A 15,717-nucleotide genomic window follows, 5' to 3' on the forward strand; every position below is an offset into this window, starting at 1 on the left:
AAATTCCTCTAACTCTTCTAAAAATAGTTATGTTGTCATATAAAATGGGAAAATCTGAAGTGAATATCAAGATTTCATTTTTAGTTTATAAAATATATTGAGGTAAAATTCCTTGCCACAAACATGTAAGAGTTAACCAGAGTGAGAAAATGTAAAAAAACCCCAAAAACCAAAAAAACCAAACCATCAGTTTCTACATTGGAAAAGGCACGATGGCAATTTTTTTTTTAAAGTGTTTTGATGCTAGGAATTCCCATAAAAAGATCAATTTTTCTTATCATGACGACATTTTGAAAACCTACATAGCTTCACCCCCTGCCAACTAAATTTAGAACACATGAAATAAACTCCCCATACAAAATACTTTTGTGCTAAAAAACAGGTAATTCACATTCTGATAAAGAGCAGAAGACAAGTGCTTTATTATGAGAACTGTTCAAGTAAAATTTCAGTGTGCACCAGTGAAAGTGAATAAAGATTTGCATCAATTTTTCTGAATGAACACTAGGTTAAAAAGGGGCTACACAGTTTTTTTTTTTTTTTTCCAAACACCATCCTTTGCTAAGGCAAAAATACACTTCATTTTAGAACAGAACTGTTACAGAGGAAAGCTACGTCACAGTACAGTACAGAATGTAAAATTCACCCTAGTCTGGATGCCATTACGGAATGGCACATCACCTACACGTAGAGCTTTCTGATGTAGGTTAGAATTACAGTATTTATCACAGCTTTATTCTCCTTTGAACTGATAAAATTTGAATACACTTTTCCATTTCTCAGGAGTGTGCAGATGGGGCCCATATGTTGATATTACAGTAATTACAACATTAAATAACATTGCACAGTCAACCTCCAAGGCTAATTCAGTAAAAAATAACAAGTATTAAAATGTACCTTTCCTAGTGGTTTTACATCGCATATATCACTAATTATGAAAGAAAAGGAGGCAAATGCCCAATTACAAAGCTGCACATTATAGGCATAACGATGTGGAATAAATACAAGAAATCTGGCAAAATATTAAAAACAAACATGTTACATGGGAACAAACTCAACAACCACATAAGCGTAAATCAATAATACACTGTTATAAATAGTAGGTTTTGCTCAAAAGTCTCCTAAGTCCTTACAGATATTACTGTGTCGGGGGCAGGTGAAAAGGATGGGAGGAGAATAGGTAAATGTTCCCAATGCCAGTTAGTTCCTGAGGTGGCATTATTTCTTAGCTGATGCATTGATCAACACTGTAAAGATGAGTTTGTGCTATGAGACAGTCCCGATATTCTATCTCCGCAATTACACTGCGGTATTCAGAAGGCAGCAAACCTAAGTGACAGTCTACACTTATAATAGCCAGATGGAGTATTGATTCTTTTTAATTTTGCTGCTACATTTAGCAGGGGGCCAGAAAACACTTTAAAGTTTAAAGGAAATTTGATACGGGTTTAACTTTTTCCCCAGTACTTCTTAGCTCAAGGCGAAGCTATTAATATTTTCATGTAGTTCATTTTAAAAACTCTAAGTGCCAACACTGTAAACATTTTGTATTTTCTCAACTACACCTTGTCTGAGAACAAGGAGAAGAGCATAGGTAAGCAGGAATAATTCTGTGTACAGTAAAGCTGATCTATTTATCAGCTCCTGGTTTAAATTTAAATAGGATTTAAAAATAATTTTTAGAAGTCCATGCTACAACTTTAAAGACTATTTCTGTGCACTTTTAATTCTGGACACAATTTTCAAAATTGCATGATGGAGGTAAGAATTTAAAAAACCCACCAGAATGTAAATAACAGGGAAGAACATCTCCAACTGAAAGTGTCAAACATACATTTATGTGCAGAAATCTAGACAACTATACAAGTTCTTTAAGCAATCATCTGTTTTATTATACAACTCTATGAACAGAAAATGAACAGAAATACACAATATACTTACCTGTACATGTGAAACCTACTTTTTTAGCTACAGATATTTAGTATACTTCACACGGACTTGAGTTGTCCAGTCCCTAACTATGTATGTCCTTATTGCATGAAGGGCGAATTCTACATGGGGGGAGACTCACAGGCCAATCGCCTTAGGCATTACCAATACATTCAAAACTGTACCTCATATGTGAATGTATCTTCCCTGATCCTGTAAATTTGAGTTTCTTTACAGCTTAAGCTCATTCGCTATTTTAGATGCAATGTTCTTAAAGGCAATAGATGTCCCAGATATTCGCTTGAAGCGGACCCCGTTCAGTGACAGCCGTGGCAATTTGCAGACCTCCATCTCCCACTGCACGAGGCTGTCCTGTCTAGCATCTCCGTGGACACAGAAAAGCAAAAACCTCTCTTTTTGTTCATAATCACAGTTGTTTGCATCTAACACTTTCCGGATTTCTCTCATCATGTCATTGGGGTCCATTGAACTAGTGGTCTTCATACTCCACGTGAACCGCAAAGAACGTGGCTTAGAATCTTTACCCTCTTCCTTGTCTCTTTCTTTTGGTTCCCCTGACGTACTTCTAGAAGGGGAGGGCAAAGGGAGAGAATGGAAACAAAAATTCCATTCAGCAAACAAGTCAAAGCACACATGAAATCTAAGTGGTCATCGCTCAGTGTCTAATGAAACTACCCAATTTACAGACTACCTTCAGGTAATTACAAACATTTGTGTCACCTTGCTGTCCCCAAAACAGACCCCGGGACACCATCTGCCTTGGCTTTGTTTGTGGGAAACAAGTTTACAGCTGAAAGTGAAGAACTTAACACTTTGTCAGTTCCCTGCAAAAGCAGATTCTCCATTTCCTGTACATTTACACAAACAGAAACCGCTAGCATTCTACTTATAAATACACATTTTAAAAAATATAAATTTCCCTTTTTTTCCCTACCTTTTTTGGGTAGCGAAAGGACTGGGGGCAAGGCTAGTAGGAATGGCTACAGGGGGATTATTTACACCTGATCATGCTGACAAAGGATGCTGTATGGCGAGGTAAAGGCATCAGGTCGTAGCACACGTGGAAGTGTAGACGTCAGGCCCTCTCGGGGTTTCATCATTTTGCTAAAGACATCCTTAACGTAGTCTGCCAGGCTCCACGTGACCCATACCCCCACTCCTACCTCCAGCCCCTCATCTCGTACTATCTTCCTCCCTGCTTCCTCCTCTCAAGACACACTGGCCTCCGCGCTGAGGGCTGTGTTGCTTTCAGGCTTTCCCCTCAGGGAGCTGCACGGCTCACGCCCTTACTTCCTTCAGATCTCTGCTCACTTTCTGCCTGCGGTCTAGCCTGACCACCCTCGGGCCCCCCAGCACCCCCCAACTCTGCTCTAGTGCTTCCTCTACGGCACTTGCTACGTTCTAATATAGTATTTTTTCCCTAAGATACCACTTAATTCATTTATGTATTACGGTTATTACGTACTGTCTGACTCTACCACTAGACTGTAAATTCTAGGAGACCAAAGGGTTTTGTCTGTTTTGCTCACTGGTCTATCTCAGGACTCTAGAACTGTGCTGGGCACACGGGAGCTGACGGACACATGTTTGTTAAGCGAATCAACCTTACTGAACCGTCCTTATTGTAAGTCTCCCATAAATAATATAGAACCAGAAAACCTATTTCAAATAATCACAGAAAGGTAAAATAGGTTATTTATGATTCAGAAGACCCTGTAATTAAATTGGTGGAGCAATTTTCCAGATAGAGATGTTGCAATTTTAACTTGTTAATCTAGCTCACTTATATGTGATTTAAAAAAAAATGATATACTTTGAAAGGAGTCTATAACCTATGATATAAACATTTTGTTTATATGTATATATGTATTCATATATACACTTTATGTCAATATTATCATATAATACATATTTGCACATATATTTGTATATATGAATTTTTATGTATACATTTATATATACATTTTCCTCCTTATTCCTAGGTACCTGAGCCCAAAGCTCTGCAAACTATGCAAGTTTGAGAAAATTAGGAAAGGAAGAAGTAGAGAAAATAAATTTCTAAGACAGTGTTTATTTCACTGTCTTCTCTATCATTTTCTTTTTGCTCACGGACGCTAAGCCACTGCATCACAGGCCTCCTTGGGCATGCAGACCTCATGAGAGTCGTTTATCAGAACCACACGTACAACCCCGGGTATGGAATCGGCATGCCAGGGCTGGAAGGGACCCAAGAGAACACGTGATTGAACCCTCATTTTAAAAACAGAACTGATGGCTTTACTTTTTCTAAGGTCATAGAGCTAATGAGCTGAAAAGCAAAAACCAGGAATCAGTTTTTCTTCCATTCCACCAAGGTCACCGGGTGACCTTGAGACGACAGGCACATACAAGATGTTTTTCTACATGTACCTCAAAGGCATCACCACTGGTGACGTTAACTGTAGAAAGCTCCTGAAAATGTTAATACTAATGGTAACAGCGAACATTTACTGGGCACTGACTAGGTGCCAGGAACCGTTCCCAGCAGCTAACATGCATTATTTACTCATTTACCCTAACGACTCCAGAGCTAGAGCAACTCCCTAAGGTCACACAGCGAGGCCAGCGGTAGGACACGGCTCAAACGCTGGGGTCTGGCTCGAGAGCCCCAGTCACGCCCCTGACATGACAGGACCTCCTGCCCCTTACTGTTCTTCAGTTGTAGAATGGACACTTTCCACCTGGCTGTTGTGAGAACCGAATGACCCCCTAGTTACAGGCAGGAGGCATTCAATAAGTTTGTTGAAAAGCAAAAAGAAAAAAAAGAAAGAAAACAAAACCCCACAACAACATAAGAAAGGGCCACACAGGCCCGTGAAAGGGCCGAGCAGAGACAGGTGGCCCACCTGCAGCACTCAGTGTACTATTACCACGTGTCTCAGAGGGAGATTTAGTGGGAAGGCAGCATGAGACCCAAGAGGCTCCAAAGTGACGACTGAGTGAGGGAGGGGCTAAAAACAAATGTCCTTCATGTTTATTTGACAGGCAGAAGGGAAGTTACAAATATTTGTCCTGCCTCCCCCGCTGGCTGCCTACCATGGGGACTCGGGCACCTAACTCAATAGAGAAACATTTCAACTATTGTGACCAAACAAATATAGCACAGTTTGCAAAATAGATTACCCAGGAATGCTTAATAAAGTTTTTGCAAAGCTCATTATGTTTTATATTTTAATTAATTTTAAGAGGTAGAAATTAAATTGGGGCTTGTGCTCAGCGGGTCAAAAATCGTTCCTGAATGAAGCTGGAGCATCTGTCCTACTGAGGAGCTGCTTGCCCAGGTTCTGTGATTCATACGGGATCTTTTCATGCTGGTATACATTCCAAATAATGTAATGCCTTCCTTTCTTCAACTTCCCGTTTGTTAACATGAACACAAGCACTAACATGTCACTGATGTGGTCCCCTGACCAGCAGCATCAGCACCTCACGCAGCCACCCCCACCCCAACCACGAACCCTGGGGGGGGGGCCCACCTGATTCTGACTGGGCTTGTGTTGGAGATCCGCCGTCAGGAAGAATACACAACCACCACTGCATGCCAAGAACCATCAAGTAAGGCAGGGCGAGAGTCTTAAAATGTCGTCCACCACTGAACACTCACCCAAAATATATTCCTAATATCAAACCTTCCTACATATTTGGTCACCTCCGTGTTCAGTGTTACCTAATTCCAGTTACATCCTTTTAGTGAGAAAAGGATCAGTACATTTTAATCCATTAATTCTTCTGCTAGGATGTATTTTATAGGACAGGAAGGCTGCTTCTCTACGAAGCATACCAGTCAAAATAATGTTTAGAAAACACAAACTTCAAGTTAATTAACTCACACTTCATTAAGCGCTCGGCAACATTAAGAAAACCCATCCCGATATAAAAACGTAAAATACACATACTGTCTAGTTTTTAGCTCTATTCAGATTTATTAGGTCCTGCACGTCTTTGGAGGGCACGTTTGCACACACGGGGGCCCTAGTGGCGAAGTGTTCATAGTGGCTCCTCACCTTGAGGGGTCTGTGCGGCCACTCGCTTCGCCTTCACTTGGATCCCTCAAAACAAAGTGGAGGTTGAGATTTAATGATAAGAGTGAAAAGTATACCAAGAAAACCTACATCTAAAATGATGTTAAAGTTAACGTGTTAAGCAAACTTCTAACACGACACTTTTCTGTTACTAGTCAGTCTGACACTGCTTTGCACGTTTTCATTGTAACCAGCTTAACTGTCATTTTATTGAGCGTCTACTGGGTCTTGTCAGAGAGGAGATGCTAGGTTGACGGTTTAGGATTTTTTTTTTTTAAAACAGGATCTTCCAATTCCCAGTCATAATTTCAAAGTCAGAATTTATCTTTTGATTGAGTTTAGTTCAATCTACAGTTAAAACTATTTAATAATTTTCAGCAGCAAGATCCAACTTCGTATTTGTTATTAAATGTAATTCTAGTAGTCGCTCAATTTAGAAAATACATAAGTTAACCTTGTCGTTAGAAATAAAGTTCAACATATACAAGTGTTTCTAAAAATAATTTTTCTAAAAACCAATTTTTAAATAAGCAATTAACTTCAGATGTAACACTAACGATTCATGCACATGATAAAATGTTACAGCACACCAACAAGCTATCCAAGCAGGTGAGTCTAAAAACATGAAATCAATCTTAAGCAGAAACATTGATCTTACCTGGACATCCACCTGTGAAATAAAACCAGGAAAACTCTACTAATTGTCCTTCTGTTGAACGTCATTAATATTTTTTAAGTCTACCAAAATCTTAACTACTTCGTCATTTTTCAAATGTAATTAAATATTGACATAGAGCATCAAGTTATAAACCAGTTTAAATGCATTAAGAAATGGCATGTGAGAGCAAAATACTATTAAATCGCTGGGAAAAAATAACCAACTCAAACGCTGAAGTTAATGTTTTCTTAATGTTCTAACCATTCCAGAAACATTCATGTTATTTATGTAAAGTGAATGCAATGGGAATAAAATCAGGGCCACTCTCCTCATTCCCCAAATTAATGGAACACATCCATACACTGAGCTCTACAACTTGACTGGAGGTTAGAAATATGAATGCCTTCTGCATCTTAGGGTCTTTAACTAGAGGCCTTTCGGGACAAACATGTTGTGTAAAAACCCTTTTCCTCTCTGAATCAAAAAGGACAAATAATATGTATTCTCACATTCAAATGGGGGTTTCTTAATTCTTATATGGCATTTTCATGGGCAAGTGTAGTAATTCAGTGTTACCTACACGAACCTATCTATATGACAGCACGCGGCCATAAATAAGACACGGACACGTACACCGTGAGGCCTGTGCGGCTCTGCCGATGTCCCGGAGAGCAGCCCGTCCGTGGGAAGGAAGGCCGGTAAGGCTGCTGCTTCAACAGAAAGGGGCGTGCGTCTCCCAGGGCTTCTCTGTCCCATTTCTGTTTTGCCGTCTAAGTTGCTGTTAGCAGACCCTTTAAGCATTAGGAACTAAACGCTCCCTAAGCTCTACTTCTGCTCTCGCTGTTGAAATAGCCACTGACTCGCCACGTCGTTCCCACGCCCCGTTCCTGCCCTCCCGGACGCCCACAGAAGCAGCGACTTGAAGAACGTCTGCTGCCTGCCACTGGTTTCAAATAGTCCAGCAGCACAAAGGGAGGCAGCTGGGGAGAGAGAGCCCGCTGGCTGTCACAGCACATGCAGGCTGGCAGGGCTCCCCAACACTCAACACTTAAAAATCAAAACCATGGGGCGCCTGGGTGGCTCAGGCGTTAAGCGTCTGCTTTCAGCTCTGGTCATGATCCCAGGGTCCTGGGATCGAGCCCCGCATCGGGCTCCCTGCTCCGCGGGAGGCCTGCTTCTCCCTCTCCCACTCCCCCTGCTTGTGTTCCCTCTCTTGCTGTGTCTCTCTCTGTCTGTCAAATAAATAAAATCTTGTAAAACAAAACAAAACAAAAAACGGCCACATATCTTATGCACAGCAATATATACTGAAGTGAACTAATCTGGTTATCCCCTAAAAAGAGCGAGCTATGTTTAAAAAATCCTAAGGTCTGAGACAATCTCCAGTTGGTACGGTAGTTCTATAGAACCATCCAAAGCAAATGGTTCTCCATGCTATTTAAAAGGCTTTTATTTTTTTTAAAGGCTTTTGAAATAGTATGTCTACACCCTCCCTTGATAGAGAACTCTAGTGTAAATCACTTTCCTAATTGGAAAGTTCTTTCCTAAGACCAGAAAACAGCTCTCTCACGTGTCATTTCAGCATACAGCCTTTCTACTGGCCAAGGAGAACTTACTAACTGGCTTCCTCTTTGTAATAATGGTTTTCCAGTACATGAATGATTAACTCCAAATTATTCTTTATCCTTCCCTTCTTAAAGTTTAACAACCCAAATTCTTTTACTTTTTTCCCTATAACATCCTATCTTTTCCTCTTTTTAAGCATTTAGTGGCACATCAACTCAGTTGGTTCTGAAGTTGATGGGCTGTTGGGGCACCTGCCCCAGAGCATCCTGGGTGCCAGTGTGGGGGTTCCATTTCTTCAGGTGGGAGGCACAGTGCAGTGAGGAAGGCAAAGGGGACAGACAGAAAGGCAGGGCTTGAACCCAGGATGGGCTTAAGAAGAGACCAGTGGGAAGGATGGACAATCTGGGAACTGAGGTGAGAAGAATAAATAATAAGGCTGGAATAGCTCTTGAACATCAAGAAATTCTCCCAGTTCTCTCCAAGCCTCCAACCCTCCCGAAAGTTCAATATGCCGAACATACAGGAAGACCCCCTGCACTTCCCGTCTGTCGGCTGCTAAGAACTTAGCAGGTTCATTCCTGGTACGGAAACCAGCGCTTTGCTTGTCTTCCTGCATTGGGGCGTTTGTGGTATCCTACACAACCCCCTCTCCAGCCACACGATGCTACGTAAGGGAAGACTGTGTGCGTGGCAGTGAGCACACACACACACCTGTAAAGCCAAAGCTGTCCACGTGGTGACAGGTGACCTCAGAGGAGAACTGCGAATTGTTTCTCTTCTCTAACCAAACCCAGAATTATGTTAAAAATTAAAAGACATTAAAAAAATCCTACCAAACTGCTGACAAAGGATGGCAAGCTCCTCCCTGCCTTCTTCTGCCCCCAAAACTCTCTATGAAATGACATTGTTCAGAAGTTAATAAAGGCATCGTGGAACTTTAGAAATGTTCATGTTGGCTCCCCTCAGAGGCCAGCTCAGAACTCCCTTAACCCCCAGAGTACTTTCTATCTCAGGGCCTGCTCCCTTCAGAGCACTTACCAGGATTTATTATAACCTTATGTGTTTGCTTTTAAAATATGTCTTCTGCACTATTCAACCATTCATTCCATAAATGTCTGAATGTCATACGTGTCATTGCAGACACTCAATATTCAGCAGAAGATTTAGCAGAGAACCAACAGGTAAAGCGGGGGGGGGGGGCGGTTCTTTCAGGGAGTGTTAGGTGCTATGGAGAAAAACAAAGCAGGGAGAGGGCGTGCTGGAGAGGCTGTGATCTCACACAGGGGACGGAGGAAGGGACACTCCCACAAAGACACAAAGGAGGTGCAGAAGAAGTCAGTCGTGCGGGAGTGGGGGAAGGAACTGCAAACACAAAGCCCTGCACGGCAGGCCCAGTGTGCGCGAGGACACTCAGCTGCCCCGTGTGGCCCGCGTGCGACCGGCGAGGGGCAGGGGGAGAAGATGAGGTCAGAGCAGAAATGTGCGGCCAAACCACGTGGGGCCGCAGAGGCCATTGTGCAGGCTTCGAATTGTATCCTGAGTGGGATAAAAGCAAGCAGAAGGCTTTCAAGCACGGACAGACACTGCCGAGCACAGAAGAGGACAAGGGCAGAAGTGAGGAGACCCGTTAGCAGGTGGAAGACGAGCAGTGGGTTTGGTGACAGAGGCTGCGGTGGGGGTGACAGAAGAAGCTACGTCCGGGAGATGCTGGGAAGGCAGAACCAATGCCACAGGCCAGCAGGCCTGGCTCGTGGTCTGAGAACTAGAAGGAAGGTGTCGCCATTACCTAATGCGGTGAACAATGAGGGAGGACTGGTGTCTTGGGGGGGGCAGTGGGGAGCTGGATTTTGGACACGGTCTGTCCGGAAGTCTACGACACAGCCGCGTGGAGAGGCTGAGTAGACAACTGGCTGTGTGAGTCTCTAGTTCAGAGGCAAGATCTGGGCTAAAGACATACGTCTGGGAGTTGTTAAAGTAAGATGAATGTAAGGTCATCGGTCTGAATGAGATCAGCAAGAGAGTGAGGACAGCCAGAGAAGAGAAAGTTCGAGCCAAAGCTCAAGCCCTGGGGCAGTCTGACACTTAGGGGTGGGAGTTGGGGGGGGGAAGGGAACCTGAAAAGAACCAGCAAAATGGCCTGAGATGGAACTGTTAGTTTGAGAGGTAGGAGGAAGACCAAAAGCCAAGTGAGCAAAATGTTTCAACGGTGTGCCGTGCTGCACAGGACATGCTCCTAGGAAGGGGGCTCCATCCGTCTCCCTCACGGCCGGATCGACGGACCAGGACAGCGCCCAGCAAGCAGTGGGTCCTCACAGATTTGTTACATGGCCCTATGGCCATCCTCCATCCCAGGCTCCCAACAGACCTTCTCCACGCCACGTTCTCCTCTGACATTCTGTCCTGACCTCTTGTCCAGGGCTCTTGACTATGCTCCCTCTAGAATCTACATTTTCATTGCAAAGTAAAGAGAAATATGTTATATGCTGCTTAATGTACAATTAGTAATCAAGCTTTTAAACTCAAAACCATTTTCCTTCACTTCAAAATTAATCCTGGCTTCACCATGATTAATTAATCCTGGCCTATCAAAAGGGCTTTGAATAGTCAGCCAAATTCCACCCAGCAAAAACTACTGCTGATCTAACCAGGACCCTGCAGATGGTCAGAGAGCACTACCTGTCATGGGGACTCTGCTGTGAGCTTCCGGCTCTTTCTCTCTCCAGGTGCCATATGCTGCATGGTCGCTGCCCAAATGGTACAACATCACGGTTGATAGGGTTAGAAACTGATGTTGCACTTGAGTAAAGTTTTAAGTTCTGGGTGATCCTGGGTAAACTGGTCCATGAATAGCTCCAATAAAAGGCAAGAGACTAGAGCTGCTTCTTCTCTTTTCTGCATCCACTCTTTGAAATCCTAGGAACACTAATAAGCTGGGCAATTATTTAATTAATATTTTTTAAAGCATGTGTAATAATTTCCTCCTTATAATTTCTTACCTGCTCAAACAACTCTATGCTATGGAGCTTTAGCCGCTCCCCCCACCCCGTGGACAGCTGTGCCTTCCTCTGGCCTCCCCCGCATGCTGTCTCTGCAGCACGCATTGTGCTTTCTACCACGGTCGGCTGCGTACACGTGTGCCCCTTTCAGGACTTGACGGTCTGGAGCGCACAGATGCGGTCTTATTCATCTTTGCGTCCTGCTTGGCACCTAGCACAGGGCTTTGCACGTAGAGGATTTTGCAGGCTTTTAGGAGGACCTGATAATAGATCAAATGGATATCTACCTGCGTTGTGTTCAGCAACTTCTATCATCAATGTTTAAGCTTACTTTTGAGAAAAGAGCACAATTCTATTTGATTAGAAGTTAACTATACTTGTATTCATTTTGTGTTTGCTGTGTTTTGATGTTAAGCTTCTATGATGTTAAATTACATAAGTAATCTATGTGATTCCAATACAGAGGCTTTTCACGAGAAAGGAAAAAAAAAGGGTAAACTATATATTATTAGTGAACAGTTTAGAAGTATTCCTAAAAAAATATTATTTCAAGGATAAATGGAAAGTCACTATTTCCTTTTTTTAAAAATCAAGGCTTTTGGGTAGGGGATAATCTGTTTGTTAAAACACACATTTTTTATGTCAAGTTTTCCTCTTTCCACTCTATTTTACAGAATTTAACAATTCTTATCTTGCCCATTTTTTTCTCTCTCTTAGGGAAAAATACTTTATGTCTTCCTTGATTTTCTTCTTCAAACTTCTGTAAAATGCCTTGAAACCATTTTGGAAAATCACCCCAAAGGTGAAAGAAAAAACACCAAGTCTCCTTCGTAATTCCTAGAGGAAACAAAACACCACGGCTCATTGGTACTGACCTGCGAACGAATTTGGATGTTATTTTGCTTATTATACCGGTTGACGTTCCCCTCCTGGCGTGTGCGAACGCGCCCGCTTCGTGGGAAGGAGAGGCGGGCGGCCCGTTGTAAGCGGCGCTGCGGCGCTCCCGGAGCTGCTCGCCGTGGAAGGTGCTGCGGCTGGAGCTGCCCCGGGGGAAGCGGGTGCGGTCCGGAGTGGAGGCGCTAATACTGTGAGCAGATGGGGAGGCAGCAGGCGCCCTCTGCGCTGCGCTGTTGGGACAAATCAAGAAACATTATTGAGAAGAATGACAGAGAAAGCTTCCACTCATTCTAAAAACTACCAGAGCAAGACAAAACAAAAAATAAAAACTACCAAATGCCATGGCTACCTTTCCTAGGCCCTATTTTACCTGCTCCCATTAGAGATGCATGCGGGTAACTGTTATTTAGGGGATCACTGTATGGAGAGGGATATTAGCATTTCAGTTCGGAACTAAATGCCTTTTACAGAAATACAGTTATTAAAGAGTAAGAAGTTATTGAAACAGGGATACAAACACTCTTCGGAATCAGGAATGCCAAACTGGGGGTGCTACACATATATTTTTTACTATTCTCTTACTTTAAGCCATTCAGCAACGTGGAACATGAATGTTGTTACTCATCAAAAAGCACCTGAATGGAACCACCGCGTATTTACAACGCAGGCCTCAGGGGCAGCACGATACTCCGCGACACCACTGATGTGAGTAATAAACCTTTCACTAAAGATGCTTCTGAATTTGAGAAATCCTAACATAGACAAATACTGGAAAAATGGGCATATCACTGTAAACCTAAAAGGGTTCTTCAAGATCATCTGTTTCCCTGATAGAGAAACGAAAAGGCCAATTTCATTAAAAAAAAAAAAAAAAAAAAAAAGTAACTGGCAGTAGCCAGGGTTACCCAAAGGTCTCCATTCCCAGTCTCATGTACTTTTGTTTTTACACCATAAAAAATTCAATTTACCTGAATGACAAATTGGGCAGCAATCCTTTATGGATGGATTTAAAACAAAATCCTTACAGAAAATTCCTTTAGAAAATGATTTAAATCATAGGCAACATTTTTGAAAACAGGGTGTGGTGTGTTTATGTTACAATTCAACTTTTCCCTCTGCTACAGACACTGAATCTTCTCAGAAAGCTCTCGATGTGATGGTGCTTATCATGTATTTTTACATGGTGCTATGTTCTTAAATGAAATGCACCCAGCACGTTACCCGGGCCGGTAAGCTTCAGAGCCGTCTTTAATGGTTGGCAGTGTAACTTTAATAGGATGGCCAGAAGTGGACATGGACTTCTGGTGGCGGGGTCGTGCTGAGGGGACAGCAGAAGCCACAGCAGAGCCTGCAGAAGATATGCTACTTGCGGACATCTCCATAAGGCTTTCGACAGAAAACAGTTGAGAAGACCATAGAAATGTAAAAGAGAAGAGAAATTGCAGTTTACTAAAATTTAAGAAATAGATTTTTAAAATCTAAATTGACTACACCTTTCATGACTGAGACACTTAAGAGAAATTAACATTAGTGGCATTATTAGTGACTAACAAACCAATATTCTTGCCAAAAAATGTACAGAGTGAATTTACCACCACCTTCCACGGAAAAGATCCCGCACACGCTTGCTCTATAAATGTGAATCTGAGAAGGTATGAAATTACTTTTACGATCGGAGACCTTTTTCACTTTCCAAAAGACAAAGTTTGGTGTAATGTGTTGCTGTGGTTTATTGTCCTTATACAATAAGAATGCATAATTACGACAAAGATACTGTCTCTGGAAACATCATCAAAACACTTCCAGCTCGTATTATTAATCAATCGGTTAACTGTCATAGGTTAAAGGAGCTGCAGATCAGGAGTTGGTACAGGAAAAGTAATAAAGTCAGAAATCAATACCCAAGTCTTTTTCTAGCCTAAAGGATCTTATGTCCGAGGAAGATACATTTACCTCCATACGCCTTATAATAACACTTACTTTGCGTGTCCATTATTTGGGAGGGAACAAATGTTAAGCACAGTCTGTCTGGTCCACTGACATGACGAGGGATGGAGCTAAGAACAGAATTTTATGAGAACAGGCTCCCTGCCCTTTTGTACTATATTGATGAAGAGCCCTTAGAACTCACGATGAAAAGAAGCTAAATTTTTTAAATAATAAAAACAAAATGATTTGTCATTATTTAAAATAAAACATGTTGAGAATTCCATGGTTCTCAATGATCAGTTAAGACGGCCACATTTCTTTAGACGAAGGAAAATAAAACCTTCATGGTTTGGATACAATAATGGCTTGATGGGAGGGGTAAGGGTAAGAAGTGAAGGCTAACTAAAAAAAGTAAAGTAAAAGATAAAAAGGAAGCAGCAGGTATATAATAAGACTCAAATTAAGAAGATCAGATTAGGAAGGTATAATCTGCTTTGTTTGTTACAGGGAAATATTTACTATGAGGTCTTACGCAGCAGTTCTCGGGTTAAGGGATTTACCTCCTGTTTTCCCAAAGCATGCTCCCATCCTTCCATTCTGGTGCAGAAGGGGAGATGCCCTAGTAAGAATGGTTGGTTGCAACTGTACCCTCTAGCAGTCCCTTTGCTCTTGACCCATCGGCTACAGGTGTTCTAGCCAGAGCAGTAACGCACGACGCCAAGGAAGCGGGCGCCACGTGGCGCGGTGACACTCACCTGCTGTCTTTGCCATTCTGCAACGCCACGTACCGATCTGCGGTCCTCTCGCACACATACGTGTTCCTTCTTGCCATGCTGCCTCCAGGATATACATTGCTCTTTAAGGAGGAAAAAAAACCCATCTTAAAATTCCGGCTGTAGTTGTGGAAAGTCAAAGAAATGAATTTAAGCCTCAAAGGACTTTGAAAAAAAAATAAATCCATGGTAGAATTTTCATTTATCAGACCTTACACGAACAAGCTCCATCTCACATGTCCGTCTCTCAGTTAGACGGCAGGAGTGACAGGCAAAGCATGACAAGCTCATGACAGTTTTAGCTTGTTGTCCTGCAGCCGCAGTGAGCCGTTGTTTGGAAGCAACGAGAAAGCCGGGTTTTTATTCCCTCCTCTGCAAGCTGGCGTAGGCAGAAGGGCAGGGGAGTGGTACCGGCAGCTCTATGGGACCAGGAGCGAGAGGCAACTCCACAAGAAATGTGATCACAGACCAGCAAGCTGTGGTGGTGACGGTGGTGGCCCTGCAGGCCTGCAGGCTGCCATTCTTCACCTGCTCAGGGAACCCCCAGGGCCCATGGTAATGTTAAGGAGACGAAGTCTCCTGGGTCAGAGGCAGGCCCTGCTGTGGCCACCAACAGAGGGGTGTGCAGGGCCTCAGGATATCCCCGCATCGCAGGTCTTAGCCAGGAGGCAAGCCAAGTCTGAGCAGCTCCGGAGCAAAGAGAATAAGCAAAGAGGGACGGCATCGCCTCATCACACACACAGCCACTGATCTGTAACCTCTGCTGTTGTGCCCGCCAAAGTCTGGACTAGTTACGAGTACTAAACTATGCAGGAATGACTTCCAAAGGGATACATGCTCTTCTGTTTAATCCTTACTCCAATAGAAAAAAAATTCTTTATTTTTGG

General features: G+C 42.8%; 1 protein-coding gene across 3 annotated transcripts in view; it reads right to left on the bottom strand.

The window, feature by feature from the left end:
* Positions 1 to 398: 398 nt before the first annotated feature.
* The window catches only part of MARK1 (microtubule affinity regulating kinase 1), a 69,019-nt gene continuing 53,700 nt past the window's right edge, over positions 399 to 15,717 (bottom strand). The window contains exons 14-19 of one of the 3 annotated variants that reach the window (XM_032422492.1): positions 14,813 to 14,913; positions 13,350 to 13,514; positions 12,107 to 12,358; positions 6,670 to 6,681; positions 5,994 to 6,038; positions 399 to 2,515 (exon numbers count right to left, since the gene is read on the bottom strand). In XM_032422492.1, coding sequence (XP_032278383.1) covers positions 2,161 to 2,515; positions 5,994 to 6,038; positions 6,670 to 6,681; positions 12,107 to 12,358; positions 13,350 to 13,514; positions 14,813 to 14,913 — 930 coding nt within the window. In that variant the 3' untranslated portion in view covers positions 399 to 2,160. The remainder of the gene's footprint in view (positions 2,516 to 5,993; positions 6,039 to 6,669; positions 6,682 to 12,106; positions 12,359 to 13,349; positions 13,515 to 14,812; positions 14,914 to 15,717) is intronic. The other 2 variants (XM_032422493.1, XM_032422494.1) reach the window with 2 other exon arrangements.

Source organism: Phoca vitulina, unplaced genomic scaffold (genome assembly GCF_004348235.1).
Source record: "Phoca vitulina isolate PV1807 unplaced genomic scaffold, GSC_HSeal_1.0 scaffold26, whole genome shotgun sequence".
In the NCBI taxonomy this organism is placed as follows: Eukaryota; Metazoa; Chordata; class Mammalia; order Carnivora; family Phocidae; genus Phoca; species Phoca vitulina.